This window comes from Pseudopodoces humilis, chromosome 3 (assembly GCF_049639895.1).
Source record: "Pseudopodoces humilis isolate 2021_Gansu_Grassland_sample_001 chromosome 3, ASM4963989v1, whole genome shotgun sequence".
NCBI lineage: Eukaryota > Metazoa > Chordata > Aves > Passeriformes > Paridae > Pseudopodoces > Pseudopodoces humilis.
In genome coordinates this window covers 73,213,779-73,226,876 of record NC_142202.1, presented here as the reverse complement: position 1 = coordinate 73,226,876, position 13,098 = coordinate 73,213,779, and the positions used below count along the sequence as shown (strand labels likewise).

The 13,098-nt window shown below is 34.2% G+C and overlaps 1 protein-coding gene across 5 annotated transcripts in view; it reads right to left on the bottom strand.

The window, feature by feature from the left end:
* The window catches only part of ASCC3 (activating signal cointegrator 1 complex subunit 3), a 253,171-nt gene that overhangs the window by 115,966 nt on the left and 124,107 nt on the right, over positions 1–13,098 (bottom strand). For all 5 annotated transcript variants that reach the window (XM_088053260.1, XM_088053258.1, XM_088053259.1 and 2 more), the window contains one exon: positions 11,936–12,070. In XM_088053260.1, the coding sequence (XP_087909386.1) occupies positions 11,936–12,070 (135 nt within the window). The remainder of the gene's footprint in view (positions 1–11,935; positions 12,071–13,098) is intronic.

Below are 13,098 nucleotides of genomic sequence, written 5' to 3'. Positions count from 1 at the left end.
TTGTGTTAGCACTCATAGATCATACAACATCCCCAATAAAAAGGACAGAACCTTGGAGTAGTTAGCAGAAATCAAAACAGCTTCTTAAAAAATATTGCTCAAGATATTTATTCAAATAGGTAAGATCTTATATTTCCTTATTTGGAAAATAAAACACTAAAAGTGAAAACTGAGCAGCAACCAGCAAACATCGCCCCTCAAAGAACCAAGATGCTGCAAGCTCTTCTGGTGGTGAGTATTTTGCTGGTGTGCAGGGAGGATTATTTCAAGTCTTGCTGAGTTCAGGCAATCAGCAGCTGTACATGTAACATTTTTCCCCAGGTAACAAGTATTTATTTTTCTTGTCTGAAGATATTTTTTGATTGTTAGAGAAAAGCATCTCTCTCTTATTTTTTTTTTTTTTTTCCCCATTTAGTTTTAACTATGAAAACTTCATTTGGGTTTTAGTCCTGTTGTGTCTACTGGGGAACATGGAAAATTTGCTAATTTTTCTCAATTTTTCTTTTTAGAAATCTTGGTAATCTTCATCAAAATCTTCCCCTATTTAAAGAATTTGCTGGATGGACTATGTTGACATCCATTTCAGTGACTCACATTTTCAAAATTTCTGCCATCTGTCACTGTAAAGATTCACGAGATGAATTGCGCAAAAAATTTTGAAATCTTGTCTGTAATTTTATTCCAGAGGTTGCAAACCATCACAATACAGCAAAACTTACATATAAATAACTATTTTCAGCAATGCTTCAAACATGTTTCAGTGTTCTAATGTTTCTCAAGTTCTAGATATTTAAATATTTTTCATTTTTTAGCTTTGCTGTCTAAAATTAATTCTTTATCTATTTACTGGTATTGTCTAGAGATGAAGGTCTGATAGGTGGAATGAAAACATTAATATTTTAAGAATTCAGAACTGAAGTTCACAAGTCTCCTAATACTGCTGTCTTTCTACTGCACTCTTCCAGCATCTTCTCACAAACTGTTTCCTTCAAATCTGCTTTCCATATTTTTAGCAATTTTATTTTCATTTTACAATACACAGTAAGCTTAATTTTGTCAACTACCAGTTTTCATTATAGTTCATGCCCAGCTTGTGTATACTCTACACTTGTCAAAAACATGGTGCTGTTAGTCTATTCCCATTAGCATAATACATAATTTCCAGTTCTAGTTTTTATACTCAAATAAGCCAAAAATTACAATATGGTACATGTAGAAAAATGTATCCAAATGCATATTTATATGACGTTCATTCAAAAAATCTCAGCTGTGGGATCAAAATACTGGTTTTCAGATTTTTATGTTTTTTTGGGAAATGCTCTGTAATCAGTTTCTGTTTGATTTGATGCAACAATAAAAAGGTTTCTGAAATAGCTGAGTTGTTCAAAGAGATTTGGAAAATTTAGGCAAAATTTTCACTTTACTTTGATAAAGGTGATATGCAATGCTATCTGTTCATTCTAAAGAGTAGCAGTTTGTGGCTCTATACAACAAAATGCTTTCCTCCAAGACAATAATTCCCAGAAAGTAGGGATTCTTCTGATTCTTGTCTGACTTTTGAAATTCCAGTTCAAAGGATCTTAAGATGAATTCAAAAGAGCCAAGATAAAAGAAGATACAGCTAATCTTGCAGATACCAAGGTTTCCATACAAGATATAAAAGATATGCTAAAAAACAGAGACTGACTATACATGTAATAAAACTTAGACTACAGAAAGAAATACATATCAATAAATATTTGGCAGTTCTCTAAAAATAAATCTCCACAACTTTCCAGAAGTATGCTTAATTACTTTTTAACTTATTTAGTTTTCTTCAAAGCACCTCTGGCTCTTGGTATGTGGAATTACCAGAATGTGGATCCAATTGAAATCACTCTCACTTTATGTTTTCTTCTAACTATTCTTTCATTTAAAAGTCTTAAAAGTGTATTCCCATTTTACTCATTATTTCCCAGTTCATTTTAATTAGATGTCATTGCCAGCTTCAGTGCAAAACTGCTTCTGTACAGTTCTGATCAACTCTCTATCTTGTGCAAATAAACTAAAGGAATAGTCAAAAAACCCAGTGAAATTTGCCTACATTATGGTATTTGGAGGAGTTTGAAGTAGAAAGTGGATGACAACTGAAAAGTCAACATACGTACCTAAACAATTCCATCAAATCATAATGAAACTAATATTTGAAAAGCTTTATTATTTTGAAAATTAATGAAATCAAGAATATGAACTGAAATTTATTTTCTCCATTTGTTAATAAAATCATGTTTTTGAAATGAATAACTGAATCATGCAACAAAATGTACCTTGGTGAATTTATTTACTTGGACTGATTCTAATCATGTTTTTAAAGAGACAGTGTGAGACAGTTTCCAATATTGCAGTGATGTTTTCTGTCAACTTAGGTGTTTATGAAAATGTATTTTTCAATTATAATGGGTCAAACCCTTAATTTTTTTAAAAAAATCACAGTTCAATGATATCCTATACAGTCATTGTTTTACAACTTAAAAAAAACCCCTACATGAATCCTCAGGGAGCAAAAGGGACACAGTCAGTTAATGCTCTGAAGGAAAAACATCAAGCAATTCTAGAAGAAAGCACATATATTTATTCTACAGGATAACTGTGAACTACAGGTTTTGTTCTGAATTTTATTTCAGTAAAGACAACTACAAAGGGCATTCTCTGATGGCCTAAATCTTTAAAGCAATCACCAACCACTTAAAAAACCTCAACACACTGCATCCTTCATTTGCAGCCCTGAAGAACAGTACTTTGTGATGAACCCTTGTAAGTCAAGCGTGATGCTAGAAAAAATCCTAAAATCAAATACAATTTACCAGACCTTGCAAAATTTACTGTCTTTATTTACTGTAGAAGAAATCAAGCACTTTTTCTAAAAGAATGTCAATCACTGAACAGCATCAAGCCTATTGGAGAACAATATAATCACCATGAAATACAAAGTACAACTGATCAAGAAGCAACATTGACTGTCAGTGTACAATGCAGAAACCCTTCAAATTGTTATTAACTTTTCTATGATTACTCTCCATTGCTAATAATTACTGTAGCTACACTATTTCCTGACAAATGAATTCCTAAGTAGATGGGATCTTGTTAAACACTATTTTCTAGTCAGCATATGATCTCCATACAAAGGTACTAAAGCTGCATGGGATCAGAATCATTTGTCAGTATAGTTTGGTGCACCTTATACAGAAAAGGTGCCTGAAAAATTGTTGTCTACAATGTGAATATATTGCATAAGGTTACACACTGCAAACTAGAACTAATGGGCACGTTGTGCAAAAGGAAGCAAGACCTAGGGGGTCAGTAGTAAATTATGCTGCTTCTTTTTTCTCCCCCCTCTGGAACAATCCCTAGGGATTAAAAGCAGCTGCAAACTGGCTGAACCAACCAAGCTCTTTGGGCTGAAAAAGGGCTAGGGCAGAGAGCACTTCTGCTGACTTCAACATTATTTATGATTTCTTCTTGCTGGAGTGCTCACCACTAACCAGATATTGCCTGCCTTTGAACCTGTTAAATGGCAGAACTAAATGAAGAGAAGGCAGCTTTATCCTCTCAAGATACCTCACATATTTTTAATATACACCTGAACTTGATTACATATGGTGAAAACAAGCTCTGGCAAAAATGAAGAGTCTGTAGTCGGCTGTGCTACTGAAGTACAAAGAGTGCAGTCCTGGTCCCGAAACTTGTGAATATAAAAACATTCATACTGGTTTTGTTTTTGCTTTTCCCTCCCAGATGTCTCAGAAGTTTGTAATTTGTTCCTTTACAATTACCATAGCTATTTGATATCCAAATATACTTGATACAATGAATGAGATTTCAAGTTGAAATCCTCTTATCCAGGGAAGCTATTGATTAATAACTACTGGGAAAAGACATAGACTTTTTGATCTGGATTACATGTTAAAGCATCCTAGCAGCTAACTAAAGGAGATTTTCACAGTCAAAGGAAAAGGAATGTTGCATGACTTTTCTCTCTCAGTGCTCAGAATGAAGTTAAAATTTCAGGAAAGACAAAGAGATCACAAATGCTTATGTAAGAATAAGAAATAGCGAAGAATGCACAAGAAAGCAGGAAAAAGTATTAAACCTTTAATATGTTCACTCATTTAAATCAGTTAGCTTTACAGTAATATCAACATTTATTCTAATTTTAAAAGAAAAGAATACACATGTGCTGCTACTGACTGTGCAAACCCCTGTAACTGCAGCATCAACCAAATAACTTGCTAGAATTACTTATTACAGGAGGTAGTGTCATAGCCTGACATCACGGAACCTCTATTGGCCTAATATTCTTCCCATATCCCACAGAGAAAGAAGTTTCAGTATATTTTAATCAGTCATTTAAAAGAAGTCTTATATTTAAAGAGAATCACCTATTAAAGACTATTTTAAACAGAATAACTTTGAATTTCAGTTTCTATATTTTGAAGCACTAATAAGACATTTAAACAAATTTATTTACCTTAAGGTCTGAATTTACTGAATGCAAAGACTGCCCTACTATGCAGCAGACTCTAGTAGACTTCATTTAAGGAGAGAAGTTTAATCATGTTATAAATATGACAATGGTTTCAAATGATCTTACTAAGCACATTTAGTATTTAATAGGAAATTTTGTCAACAATGAAAGGGGATGCTATAGGCAACACATTATCCCAGATTTTATCAGAACATTTCCATGGAGGATTAATAAGAAAAGGCACTAAATCTTATATTTACAGTGGCTAAATCCATTACTGATTTTAACCTGAATAACTCTGAAATAGCTGAGAAGTTCTGCACAAAAGCATAAAATGTCTTTTAGTAGTTCCTTGAAGAAAAACATCAGCACCTCTGTGAGCGGTATTTGCAGCCTCAGAGATCATTCTAGAAAAAGGTTTGCTAACCCATTTTTCTTCTAGGACCTCCATTACTAATGCAGTGCAGCTTCTGGAATTAGAACAAATATTCATGAGGTGGCTTTCCAGTGATAAACAGGATGAAACTAAACACTGCTGCATATCAAGTTGACACTCATGATAGATAAAACAGAATATAGGATCATAGACTGGGGTGGGGGGGGAAAGTCCATTTTATTTTCTCACAGGATAGCAGAAGACTGTTACTTGTTACATCAGTGCTGTAACTATCAGAGCCTGAGAAAGGAGACAAGTCTGAAATCATTGGATAAGATTCAGTATTTTCAGAAATATCATTGATAACAGAATTCAATATACACCATATATGTTATACCTTCTGATTCACAATAAAAACACTAGAAAATTCCAGTAGACTGTAAACAATATACAGGACTACACAGAGCATTAAAGTGAAAATAGAACTACAAATTTAAAGCTGAGCAAATACAATTTCTAGAATGACACATACAGAAGTAACTATTTTAATAACAGAATTATACATCAAACTTCAAGTGGTTTTCCTTTCTAAAGGTCAGGAAAAGCAAAAGCAAAAAGAAATTTATCGGTTTTGTCCTCTTTTTATTTCAGTTTACAACAGTTAACACTTAACTTTAATATCCTATGAATATTGCTAAAAAACCTGAAGGCAATATTTTTCTATTGCTCACAATATATCCCTCTGTAAAAAGGCCTCCCCAAAAATCTAAGTGTCCGTCTGAATAACAATGCTAAATTCCACAGCTCAGGATTCATTAAAACACTGGAATCACTCTAGACAGAACATATTTTATTTTAATGCACAAATTGTTAGGACCACATCTTATCATGAATTTTGTCTATGATTTTCAAGCAGCACTACTGAATAAAATATCCCATGAAAGAAATACAGTGCCCTTCATTCCCTTCTCTGAGAGATAATTAGCAAATATTTTTCAAAAGTAGAAAAAATAGTAATTATAAAACAAATAGGAAACTCTAATATATGTTTGACATTTATTATAGCCTAATGTATTTGAATATATATCCTTTTTATTTTTATAGTTTTTTAATGGCATATCAAATATTAGATATGTTATTAGTAAAACAAAAATAAAATGAGGATTGCTCTGAAATAATTAAATGTCAGGCAAATGATTACACATTAAATATTTGATGAATGCTCTCTAAAAATTAATTTCTAATAGTTTAAAAATGTTTGACAGATAATTAAGAGGATTAGTAATTGCTTTCAGATTTTTAAGGCCAGTAAAGAATACAATGCTTTTAACTATTCTGTTTTTTAGTTCATCCTGTGAAGTAGCCTTCACTTCCATTTGCTGTGTCTAGATGAGAACATGCATGATTTGAGTATAACTTATTCTTGTAAGTCATACACTGGATTTCAGGTGATTCTGTTATTTATCCATTAGCGCGAAAACTGCATACAGAATACAAAATAAGGACTGTATTACATTATCAAGATTATTCTCTGCCAGGTATTGCTAAATTTCATGTCAAATAGCAAGACCAAATGGCCTGTAGTCTGATAAATTTGGGAACAGTGCCAATAAACATCCATTTATATAAGATAGCTCTTGTCAGACAAACATGATATTATCATTATGAAGCTTAGATTAATCACTGCATCACACAGGACTGATATAATACAGTTAGACTTCTGTCAGAAATTTCATTTATATGGTGAGGCATTGGGAATTAAGTACCATATGAAATGAATTTCATTTATTAAAGAGATTAAAATCAAGCAATGATGATCGAAGAAATGAATTGTATATAGGAACTTCCACATGACATAATGTCAATGAGGTTCTTCAGAGATCCAGTTTGACCTATGGATATTTAATAACTGTACCAGAGATCAAAAATTTAAAACATGAACATGCTGATTAAAGGCACAGTGTGGAAATCAGAAACACTCTGAAGGAATGGTAAGAGCTTGCAAGGACAGATCAGATCTACACCGCTCCTTGGCTCATCTACAGATGAGCTTGAAGGTATCAGGAATAAAGAAACCAGGTTATGTTTGGAGAATGGATTTTAAAAAGAACTCAGAAAAACTCTTAAAAGTAATGTTTTATCATTTTAATTACTTATGAGATGTATCTGATTTACGGTACAAGGTGCAAGAGCTGCTGCGCCAGGTCAGACACACAGTCTGTCTAGAGCAATAGTTTCTCTGAACATCAAATGCCTAGGGAAGAGGAGCGCAAATGCTCTTCCCAGTATAATCTCTTGGCCACTGTAAGTTTGCCACTGAAAGACTCTGAGTAGCTTGATCTACCTCTAACAACAATAATTTTCTATTTAAATGAATAAAAACTTTCTCGGGGAAAAAATTTAAATCAGTGATGAGAACTAGCACAAGATCCGGGTCTAGAGCACTAGGCAGGCCAATTCAGACATGAAGAATTACACCTGTCAAGGCTATAAACATTTTAGAAATTGTTACTGGAGCTCAAACAGAATTTTGTGCCTTGCTCAATTCCCTACACCACATTATAAACATTTCACAACAGCTGGTTCTTCTTGTACACAAAAACTATGAATACAGGACTAGTGTGTCCCTGCAGTATTCCTACAACTCTGACTTGTTCTGTTTAGAACCACAGTCGTCTGCAATAACGTCTTCTTTTTTTTCTAACAATTGTAATGGTAGAAAACTGTACAGATACAATTCCTGACGACAGTCAATTAAGCCTGTAAATTAGGCTCTGTGTGCACACCTATTTGGTACTGAATTTTGTACCTTAGCCAGTAAACCTCTCCAGCATTGGAACTACCACTGAAGGAGAAAACTTCTACACTTTCAGGCTACCTGAATTAGATGTGCATTGTACCTGATTCAGGCACAGCTATTCCAGCCTCTGGTGTTTAGTTCCAAGATGGAAAGAAAGCAGAAAGTTAGGGAAAATAACCAACTTCTTTATACCCAGCTTGACTTCACTGTGCCTCATGTCTTTATCTGTTACACTTCGAAATCTTTAAAAATATTGGCACTAAAAGTTCCTATGACAAAATACATGATTGTAAAGCCCTTTGGTAAGATGCACATACATTACTGCTCTTAACATAGCTACTTCTGTTGGAAATATTTAAGAAGAAAAAGAATATTACATTGAACAGTAAGAGTTTTAATAACAACCCACCACATGCTCTAATCACTGAAATCTTTGGTGTAATCATAAGTCTTCATATGTAAGAGCCTTAATTGCTCAGTGAAATATTGCTAGCATATTACACATTTTATGATTATTGATGGTTGTTAATGCACAGTTGCTGCCTTGGCAGACTATATATCATATTTGATTAGTATCTTTATTGTGCTAACTGTATATAAATAAAAATATTCCTCAAAGACACATGCTGTGACATAATTATTTCAATAAAGTATATTCACATTAGTTTAAATGGCAAGTTTCTGATGAACAGAGAACACATATTCCCTCAATATCTTGAAAACTCCTTTTGTAGACAATAGGTATCAGAACCAGAATCAACAAAATACCTTATTTTTATTGGAAATAAAATTATATCATTTAGCTTTGTTTGTTGAATGGATCCTGAAAGAGGACAAATGGAAGTATGTTGGGAAAAGTTACTCAGGGTGTTTTGCTACTGATTTCAGTATGACTAGGCCTTCACTCTACTATTCCCATTACTGATTTATTTATGTGTGCCAGTGAAGGAGTCCTTAAGTATACTGTAGTATCTATTTGTATAAAATAATAACAATAGTAATAAAAATTATATTTCCCCCCAATATCTAGATCATACTTACATGCACAAAAAGTAAAATCCGAATTTACACTCATGTAATGTGTGCATATGACATATACTGATCACTGGAAGAATTTAATATGTTCTGTCTCTTCATAACCATTGCAAGACTCAAGACAGACACAAGAAGGTTATGTGATCCTTGCTTGAGAACACAATTCCCTCTCATTCATTGCTATATGTCATGGTATAGGGATGATACTCCCAAAGTTACTGCTTCCCACTGAGGGTCTCCAAACCATGCACTTCTTGCTTGCTTCTCACCCTCCCAGAGCCTCCCCCTGTGCTGGAGAGGAGAATTGGAGGCACAGAAGGTGAAGATCATGGGTTGAGATAAGAACAATTTACTGGAAACAGCAGTAAGGGAAGAAAACAAACAGTAACAGCAACAGCACTAATGACACAGAGTAGAAGAGGGGAACAATTCATGTGTGATTGTTGGAACTGAGGTTACCAGACTAGTCTGCTGCACACACTTGGCCAGAAGGATCCCCTTCTCTCCAGAAGGCACAGCCTTCCCGCTGCCCCCAGCAATGGTGTGAGTTGGTACAGAATAACCTTCGGGTCATGTCTTGGCTACTGAAAAAATTAACCCAGTCTTGGCTGGAACCAGGACACTGATCTTCACACCTCCTCCTTCTTATCTGGTCATAAATTTGTTCTGTTATTAAAAGTCACACTTCTTGTTCTCGCTTTCCCCATCATCACCAGCTTGGTTTGTAAGTGCACTTTGCCTCATCTTCCGCACCCTTCCAAGGTACTGATTTATAAGAATTTTTAAAATTCTACTGGGTAAGATTCCATAATTTCACACATCACATTTTCATGCCTCAAGTTTCTCTGTAAGAGCACTTGGAAGTGTGTACTGTTAGTACTGATCTTGACTACAGCTTTTCCTGAAAAAAGATGATACTTACATTTTCATATTAAAGGAGTAGTATTCCCACATAAGAATTCAAATTCTCTTGGGAGTTTGCTTAGAATAACAAGTACATTTCACATGAACCTATATAGTGACAATATTTTACTAACATTTTTTATGAATAGCATGTAAAGCTTACAAGTTAAGTATTCATTTTCATTTACCTCCCTCTTTCCCAGTTTCTTCCTCACTTTCTGAATCATGATGCCAAATCATCATTGCTTTCAGTGAAGGTGAGCACCTCCCTATTCAAGCCATTTCTTCAGTGTAAAAGCAGAGAGATTTGTCTGCTTCATGGCAGCTTCCCAGCAGATCCTACTGTGTAACTCTCTAAATAAGCCAAAGACTGCTCACCCAAAGACCACAGTCCTAAGTCTCATTGTTTATCATCACAACCTTCCTCTGAATCTGAGCTCAATCACCACAACGAAATTTGCCAGTCATGGAAATGGTTGTCACCAATTCTTGAGCAGCAAAGTAGGGGCCTGGTTGGGCTCAAAAGCTGTCTTTAAGTGTAGCTTATGAACCTCATGGGTAGCCTGAATAATGCCTCTATCCCAGATAATGGTTGAAAATGAAAAGGGGAGACTTCTGCCAGTATCCACTAGCAAGTCACAACCACTACATTTGCCTGGACAGACAGCCCACAACAGATCTCAGCCAGAGCCTCCCTGTCCCTTCCTTCCTGCCCCAACCTCGAATCAGACAGGAGCTGTACACGTCCAGTTTCACTGTGGGGCTCTGCACAGTCAGAGATTAACTTAACAGAACTCAACTCCCTCTCCTCCACTTGCCTCTCTGTGCTTTCCAGTACTGTGCATATGATGCATTGCCTCAGAGATGAAATCTACTGCTTTATCCACAAGTAATAAGCATTATAGCACATAATGCTATAAAAACACATTCATATTACAATACACAAAACACATTCATATTACACATATTCCAAATGGGTTTAGAACTTTTCTCTGTGACAATTTTGTGGTTTCCATAGATACAGGAATATGCTTTCTAATTGATTTAATCTAATTTATTTAATTAATGAAAAGTAAAACTAAAGATACAGGAGCTGTTCTCAATGACATACGCAGTGAGTTGGATGAATACTTCTTTGACAGATATCTCACAAAATATGCACTGCTGAAATAAGCATGAAATTTTTCTTGATTTCTTTAACAATAGTTTTGACTTTAAATAAGCACTAGTATTTTCAATAGTTTATTCTTTTTTCTTGTATTACCATTAAAAAACTAACATTATTTTTAATAAATGAAGAGTTTCAGGTTTTTTTCCTAAGATATCTAATGAAAAAAAGTCAGTGTTAATTAGTGTTATAGTAAAAACATGGAATCTCCAAGTTCAGGTTTGATGTTATTTTTACAATACAGCAGATACCAGCATCTACTAGAAAAGGAGGGGCTCTTAAATATGTTATTTTATGAAATATAATGACATCAACTTATAAGAGCATAATTTAAAAATATTTATTGTAGCTTTCAGAAGAATCTTGCTGAAAAGAATTTAATCTATCCTGATTTCTCTATGTTTCAGAAATCTGATTCTATCAACTATAACATCTATACTCCATTCATTACTACTAAGACTGAATAAATGAATCTATTTCACATTCTCTTCAGAGGTATATAACAAAGTAATATATTTATTACAACTAACAACAGACACAAGAACCTAAAACCCTCAGAAGATTCTAATTCACAGGTCCAAAATACTGAAGTGTATACTGATATATTTGCCAGTGCAAGAAGGTATCTCACATATGTATTAAAACTTTAGAGCAAGTATCTCCTCTATGTTCATGGGGAGAAATAATTCTGGAAAGAGAAAGAACCTTATTTTTCAAGGGATGTTAAAAAGACACTGCTAACTCTAATCTTTAGACTTCAGTTGATATCACCAAATATAAATACCATACACAGCACAGAATTAAGAATGGTTATGAAATATTCTTTCAGCAGATACACTGGCATATTCCTTGAAACTGGTGATTTAGGGACTTCCCAAGTTGCATGAAGGTTACTGTCAAGTAGTACAAGTTGCATAAAACACAACAATTATTAGCTTTATCTTAACACAGTGAAAGTAACAGGACTTCGCTCTTCCATTACTATTACTCCTTCTGTTCCCCCATTCAATTCAGGAACTTCACATGACTTTTCAAAGCAAAATCTTCCCAGAAGCTCAAAAATTCTGCATCTATTCCCATGCTGGACAGTCTTGTAAAAAATATCAATTCCAAGACTGAAAAGACTACCAGTATAAATTATTCACTTACCTGTTTTTCAGCTTGTCCATATTCTGATCCTTGGGGTGACAAGAAGTGACAAATATGACCATTGTTTTTTGCCTTCTCTCGCAGAGCCATAGCAGTTCGTACTGTAGCATTTCTAGCATGAACAAACACCATCACCTTTAGACAGAAAGAAACAGGGCCAATGAGAAATTAAAAAAAAAAAAAGGTTTAATCAAATAATATAAACACTTTAATTACAAAATATTCCCTATGGGAATGACAAAAACTAGTTAATACATGGCATACTACTGAAAACCAATGTCACTTAAGGGCAATTAAGGGATGATCCTGCCTATATTGTATTTAATATTTTCAAAGAGCTTTTAAGAAGGTTGTATTTTTTTATCTTAAGTCTTGAAAAATAGGGAATAATTGTTGGCCATAAATAGTTCATCTTCACAAAGTATTAAGATTAACATTGATGTAAAGAGTTGTGTTATTTGACACATCCTAAATGATATGGAAACAAATAGTGGGCTGATAAACATTCTGCTGCTACAACTTGGCTATGTGAGAAAAGAACAACCAATCAAACAGAAGAGAACTACTATGCAATACTCACAGTTAAAAGCCCACGAAAATATTACAACTGTTAACAGCAGGACCACTAATAGAATATTCAAAAGCCATGAAAACACTAATCAAAATATTTTAGAGAAATGTTTTAACATTTTTTTCATGCTGTTGATAGTGTCAAGAGATCACAAAGAAGAACTGGAGCCTTACCTAAAACCAACTAAAATATTCCTTTCTCATTACTGCCTGCTGTAATATGTGTTTAGAAACAATCCTGTGGGCTTTAGAAACTTTGGTAGTCAGAGGCATTCAGTATACATGCTTCAGGAACTCGAATGGGACAGATGCATTGGGACCTCATTGCATTTTATGCTCTGAGTTTCCTTTCTCTTCTGCCTATTATACTCAATAAATTTCAACAAATTCATCAAGTATAAACAAGAAAAAGCATGTTTCTGCTTTTACTTAGCAGAGGCTTGGTTCACACTTGATGAAATTTCAGCTATGATTTCCAAAGCTTCTGCCTACATATATAACAATATCTGACACCATAGCAATCATTCATTCAGAAAGACCTAAGACCCTAGTGTGCAGACAATAACTAAGAAACAAGCAATGTGTAACTGTCC